The following is a 7,078-nucleotide window of genomic DNA, read 5'->3' on the forward strand; positions in this document are numbered from 1 at the left end:
GTGTGTGTGTGTGTGTGTGTGTGTGTGTGTGTGTGTGTGTGTGTGTGTGTGTGTGTGTGTGTGTGTGTGCGCGCGTGTGTTTGTGTTGCCTCTTCTATTTCTGGCTTGACTGAAGATGCAACTGTGCTAGCCATCTGTTTCATGTTTTAGGTTCAGGGTTTGTTTTTTAAAAGCATAATCAACACTATTTTTGTTTTATTAGATAATGCATTATGTGTGTGTGTGTGTGTGTGTGTGTGTGTGTGTGTGTGTGTGTGTGTGTGTGTGTGTGTGTGTGTGTGTGTGCATGGAGCTGCTGAAGGCACCATCTGTGATCTGATTGAAACAATAGGTATCCCCACCACTGAACACAAGATTGAAACCTTTGTAATTCTCAAATGTAACTAGAACTGGTCAACACCTCATTCTAATGTTTTCTGATGCTGTAAAAATAGTTTTCTTTTAATATTTTTGAATTATGATCTTTTAAGAAACACACAAATGAATCCATCTATAACTAAAACTCTTTAAGTATGCGAAAATAGACCTCAAATTCATGGTCAAATGAAGGATTTATTGGGCCTTTCAATGGTCATAGACAAATCCCATATGTAGCCTACATTAGAGAGTAAAGAGGCTGTGCCCTGATTTTATTCGTAGGTGTTCAGTTGCATTGTGAATTATGCATACTAAAAGTGACTCAGTCACATATTCAGTTAATTCTTAATTAATGCATACATTAATGACTTGGCTGACTAATAGCATACACAGTATATTACAGTAATACAGTATTTAATCACACTTGTGGTTATATATCTGCCCCTAGTGGTCAATAGGAGGCATAGCAATGTAGATGGGTTTATGATTGTCTCTCACTGGAACACATTTCTCCAACTGAAAACCTTTTTAAATACTGTCTATGCTGAAAACATGTCTCTGTGAAAAGGTATGGAGGGACTTGTGGTGTAACACAGTTTAAATAAGTCTTACATGAAAAAAATAAGTACAGTAATATAGTAAAGTTGAGCCAGGCGGTAACAGTAGTTATTTTTCATATGGCAGTCCACCGATCAGTGTTCAAAAGCGGGACAGGGTGAGTAGCCCAGTAGATAGATGAATAGATAGATAGATGATAGATAGATAGATAGATAGATAGATAGATAGATAGATAGATAGATAGATAGATAGATGTCGACCCTGTGTGTATCAGTGGTATTGCCATTTAATACTGTCATCAGTTTCAATTGCAAGTCAATGTGCTGAGATCAGCAGTACAGTTGCATTACGACAAGAGGGGTCGATTTACGGCACTGTTATTACTTCACAGACATTGCTCAGCAGAGAATAGCCGCTGCACGAAACTCATGGCTGCAGATGTGTAGCCTGGGATTAACCGACAAAACACGGACTGGTAAATTAGTATTTGACCTTAACCTTAATACGCGCATGCAAATTCGCATCTACTGTGTGTGTACATGTCAATAGAATCCATGTTATGATACACAGGTCCTATGTCGTTGGCTCTATGAGCGTCTTTGGTTTTCTGACGCCCACTTAGGCCTACATAAGTAACGATAACGCTAGCTGCTTGGTTGTTTGTCGATAAGGTTATAGAGCTCTAGCGTACAATGACTTGTGAATGCCAGAGAATATAGGCTATACGTATAATTAACATAATTGAGCTAATAAAGGTTACCTCTCAAAATATAGGCCTAATAAAGATACATTTAAAGGCATAAACTGTACTGTAGGAGTGTATAGGCTACTGCAATGCACTTTTATTGTACTAATATTATCATTCTATATCATTAACGTTACTATCATAATGTGTACAGCTTATTTTTGCACTATTATTCTCATGTCGTTATCATTATTATAATGCAGCTTATTTTAGCACATATATTATCATTAATATATTATTATTATTATTATTTGATATTTATTTGATTTTTTTTATATTTATTTTAATTTATATTTATTTTTTTCCATTAACGTATTAAACGGTTATACAGTGTAAAGCTGAACCCCCCCCCCCCTCCTGTATTTCGTTAACTGTACTACTTTACGTGCCTCTGCAAATTGCCCCTCCGCTGTGATAGGCCCTATAATAACGTTTGCTTTGTCCATTTGTCATTCTCTTAGATGGAAAACACACAAAGTCATGAAAGAGATTGAAACCGCGGGGGGCAAGGAAGATGAAAATTCGTAAGTCACAACAAATTGTTTTCCCTTAAAATCCCTATATATTTAAATGGAACAATTGAAATTAAGAGTTCCCATAACTCCTAATGTTCCTGTAGGTGTGGATCAGCATTTTTCCTGAAATTTCAACTCAATCCCTGGATTTAATGTAGGTCAGTTGTATCAAGTGTGACGCATCTAGAATGAGAAATCAATTTGATTGAACCATAAAGTGTCCAGGAGAGCACATTTTCTGGTTTACAAACCTGCACGCTTAACATTATTTGGGGGGAGACAACTCAGTAATGCAATTTCTGTCCAATAAAGCCTGTGACTGCAGACTGAATTCAATAAGACATATAATGACTGAATCACACACTTGTCTATTTCTTAATGGGTTGTCAGTGAAGAAAATGAAGAGGAGGCTCCAATGAGGCGTAGTTTCTCGGTAGAAGACCTCCTCGGTGAGGTGGAGAAGATCTGTTACGATGCCTCGGGGACGTCAAAGGTCAGAAACAAATTCACGCCACTAAATCTTCGTGGCCATATCGCTGCACATATGCGTTCTGCAGCTGACACAGTAAAACTTTATTATGTCCCCGGACATATTTTGAGATCATTGACAGTTTTGACGTTTCATTATTTTTGAAAAATACACTGTAGACTTCTAAGAAGAAGAAGAAAGGATGAATAATGAAGTAAAACAAGACACCCACATACTGCTATAACGTAATATACTAAATAATTAAAAAGAAATCAGGACATTGTTCGACAGAGTAATCTACAGTGACATTACAGTTATATGTGCTCACTAACCCACTCATGTTAACATACATACCCTACGTGGTCACCAGAGTATTCAGTTAGGAGTTCAGCACATACAGGGCTCATTTTTGCAGCCTTCATTCCAGGTGGAGATGGTGGTGAGGCTATGGAAGAATGGCTTCACTGTAAACGATGAGGAGTTTCGCAGCTACTCCATACCAAATAATCAAGACTTCCTGGATGCCATCAAAAGGGGGTGAGTAGAATCTTACAGGTGTGTCGAGTATGATTTTACAACCTTAAAGCACAAAAAAGACCATAGTATCTTAAGCTCTGATAGGTTTGTTGTCCTGTAATCGTGTCGCGTAATATCGGTGACCGTACTACTACTTCAACAAGTGTTGGGATATCTGGCTTTTAATAGCTCACCTACTGGCCTGTACTTTGTGCCTAAAACTACCTAATTTGTTCCTCTCACATTGTCAAGCGGTAAAAGATGAGGACATTGCTACATGCGATGGTCGGGTATTGCAACACCTATTCTCCAGCTGATCAAAAGCAAATAACAAAGCATATATTATATATATTTCTGCTGGCTCTGGGTTGTATTGAGTATGAAAATGTGACTTGTGTCCATGACAAACCACTGTAAACGGAATACTTGAAGTTAATAAAAAAAAATACTATAGTATACCCTAGTATAAAACAGAACTATGGGGAACTAGATTACATAAATACCTAATACAGTTCAGTTTCAGTTGTCTCTCTCTCTCTCTCTTTTTTTTCTTATTTAGACTAGACTAGTACTATGCTGTTTATGTGTCAGTTACATGACATATATACCTATTTGCCAAATCCAGTGTCCGACCGGAAATTTTCCCAGGTAGGACAATGGTTGCAAAGCCAAGTGGAATGATGCATGTTGACTCATTCAGATTGACGCAGGTCACTGTGCTTGTGTAACAAAAAGAAAGATTTCTGGTGGATGACCAATTTTCAGATTTGACTTAAACTCAAAATGGTGGTTGACTTTTTCTTTTAAGATATACCAATACAGACAAACCTCACATTACATGTAAAATGTATATACCGTAGTGTATACTGTATATAGAGAGCTGAACCCTGTATGTAGCTCAAAATAAAAAAAATAAAAAAAATGTTTCTCCTTGGTTCAATCTTACATTCAAACCCTATTGGTCACCAAGGGGAAACTAGTAGCAAAGATGTCCCTCCTACAGACCCCAACCAGGCGAGATAAAGCATAATGCTTATTAGGGCTCATTTGTCATATTGATTGAGCTGACTAGACTTCAAACCCGGTCTTTTATTCTTCCCAGGGAGCTTCCGGCAGAGTGGGAGAGCAGAGCAGAGGAGAATGAGCTGGAGATCAGTGTGGAGGATCTGACGGAGGAAAATTATGTTCCAAAGAAAAAGGCCTTTCACCCCTTCAGCGGGCGCGGATACCGACTTGGCAGGTGAGAGCTTGCTGTTGTGATAGTGTTACCAAGTAAAAGGTTACATTTTAGATTATTATATATGTTGTATGTTATATATGTGTACATATGTTGATACGTGGTTAGACCTTTTTTTTTATTTATTTTTTTATTTTTTACAAAGGATCATTATATAAAAAAATAGTATACATATTGTCATAAATAATCAATAATGTACACCGCTGAAGTATGTCTCAAGTTTCAAGATACTATACTACTTTATACCACTAGGTGTCCTTCTAAATCCAGGTATCGAAACACCCACAAGCAGATCTGATCAAACAGGCAGTCAGCCTGATGAACTCAGAGCCTCAACATTTTCACAACATCACTGTATGAATACTGAATTGAATACTGAGAGTCCAAGAAATATTGAGTGTGAGAATTTATCTGCCTACACCTGGGAGTAATCAAATAATAAGTCCCAGTACACAATGCATATGCTGTTTGTAACTGGTTCTTAATCTGTTTTTTATTCCTCTCCATTCCCAGTGTTGCACCCAGAGTAGTGGCCAGGTCACCATCTGTGCACTCGGACGGAGAATCTCCTCCTATTCCCATGGTAACACTAGACCACGCCCTTCCTGTTACCTCCCTGCAGATCTGGTTGGCTGACGGCAGAAGATTGGTGCAGAGGTTTAACCTATCGCATCGGTGTGTATCACAAAGTCAAGGCCAGAAAAAACACATCTCTCCACATCTTGCTTGACATCATCAGACAACATCTACATATTAAAGACAGACGAAGTATTGTGCGTGAGGAATATCTTGACCCTTTCCACCCCTGCTATGCTGTCTGTAAATCCCCCTAATCTCAAGCATAGCAGGGGAAAAAAGTAGTTCAAGGGATGAGATAAGAATTTTGTTTGTACTAGCTTGGGAGGTGGTGAGGGGGGTTGTTTGAGGATTACATAATGCTTTGTTCTAGTCTGCTGGAGTTGAAGGCATGTTGCCTGTTATATCCCCTGCCACGGCGCATGGGGCTGCAGAAAACATTATCTGAGATGTAGCAACGGTGTGGATCTATAAAATCCCCAGAGAGTGATTGCGTAACTCGGATGCAGCATTTATATAACAGGGTTAGTAGCTAAAGGATAGGGAGAGCTGGACCCCTCCAACCTTCTGCTAGCCTCAGTGTGTGAGGATTGGGTCTGCCATAAGATCGCTCGTATATGTCGGGCTGCGATTAATAATGGATGATGTTACTAGTATAGTGCTTCAGAGAGACATCATGTGTCACAAGAGAGAGTAGAGTATTTGGGCGGTAATGCGTTGCTGCTGAGAAGGAACACACATGAGAAATAGTTCTGCCTTTTAACCCGTTGTCCCGATCTTAATTCTGTCTCTTAATTCTTCTCTAGGATCACTGATGTTCAAGATTTCGTGGCACGCTGCCAGAGGAGCTCCCCACCTTTTGTCCTGACAACGTCAGTTCCTTTCCGGGAGCTTGACGACAAAGAATTGAGTCTAGAAGAGGCAGATTTGGCCAACGCCGTCATCGTACAGAGACCCCTAAACACACAGGCTCCGTTTGGACACTGATTAAAAGGGCCCCCCGCCCCCCCATAATGCATACAACACACCACACACCCCTTCACCGACACCTCACCATGAGCCTGATTGCAGTCTCAAGGCTTCCTGTAAGTTATACTCTTTCTTTATTCTGCAGCTTGTGCTGCATTTGATGATTGTTATATTTATTCATCTCCGTGTGGGATTATCTGTGGCCTAATGGAGATGTTGTCAGTTCTTCGCCATCACAGGTGCTGAAGTGCTGTTGTTAATGCTTACTTTGTCGTTTTCCTCTGGAGGACAGTGTTTACCTGCCAACAGATCTCCCAAAACTCCCAAACTCCAGAAAGGCAAACCAATACTGTCGCCCGTGCAGATGGTCAACCATGTGTGTCCATCTGGTCGTCTACCACATGTAACCCTGCTTCCCTCTCTCTCTCACACACACACACACACACACACACACACACACACGCACACGCACAACACCAGCACCAGCATCACCAACATACTCTCTAAAGTCTTCCCAAACTGTGATCACCAGTTTTTCTGCACTATTTACAGTAAAAATAAATAAATGAGGGGCTGATGTTTCAATTTGCATCTCTGAGTTTACAATTATATATAAGGGACATATGATTTTGTTTGCACATTATTACTATTTAAAAAGAGAAAAGGTGGCAGCGTGTTATTTGTGTTGGCCTGACTGTTGAGGTCTATTAATTGTTTTGCCATTTGTTGCAGGGTTTTTTGTGTGAACATTTGCCTTTGTTCTTGTGGGGAGGGATTTAATTCAGAACGTACAATGAATTGTTTTATTTGACTGCATCCTTTCAGTACATATCACATATCAAGGTACAATAAAAATCCTCCTTAAAGTTCTGCATATTTTTGTTTCTTTTTGATGAAACACAAAATGAAGTGAAGTGGTATATTTTTTAAGCACTTTGACCATGATTAAAAGGGCCCCCCCGCCCCCCCATAATGCATACAACACACCACACACCCCTTCACCGACACCTCACCATGAGCCTATTATGTTATTACAGCCCAGGTGTGAAGACTGCTGACAGAAATATTTGATAATTAGGGCATCCATCAGCTCGGAGTGATTGTGATTATGGCGTGTCACCGAGCAGCACCTTATT

General features: G+C 39.7%; 1 protein-coding gene across 2 annotated transcripts; it reads left to right on the forward strand.

Annotated features, from left to right (window-relative positions):
* The first annotated feature begins 1,294 nt into the window (after positions 1–1,294).
* Positions 1,295–6,816, forward strand: ubxn2a (UBX domain protein 2A). 2 transcript variants are annotated; one of them, XM_078275220.1, is made up of 7 exons: positions 1,295–1,390; positions 2,122–2,184; positions 2,566–2,668; positions 3,060–3,181; positions 4,263–4,400; positions 4,911–5,072; positions 5,780–6,816. In XM_078275220.1, the coding sequence occupies exons 2-7, from the start codon at positions 2,141–2,143 to the stop codon at positions 5,958–5,960; spliced, it is 750 nt and encodes a 249-aa protein (XP_078131346.1). In that variant the 5' UTR covers positions 1,295–1,390; positions 2,122–2,140; the 3' UTR covers positions 5,961–6,816. The 2 variants fall into 2 exon arrangements, with proteins under 2 accessions (XP_078131346.1, XP_078131347.1); XM_078275221.1 differs by having other exon boundaries at positions 3,072–3,181.
* The last annotated feature ends 262 nt before the right edge of the window (positions 6,817–7,078 follow it).

The sequence above is a fragment of the Sander vitreus genome, chromosome 18 (assembly GCF_031162955.1).
Source record: "Sander vitreus isolate 19-12246 chromosome 18, sanVit1, whole genome shotgun sequence".
NCBI lineage: Eukaryota > Metazoa > Chordata > Actinopteri > Perciformes > Percidae > Sander > Sander vitreus.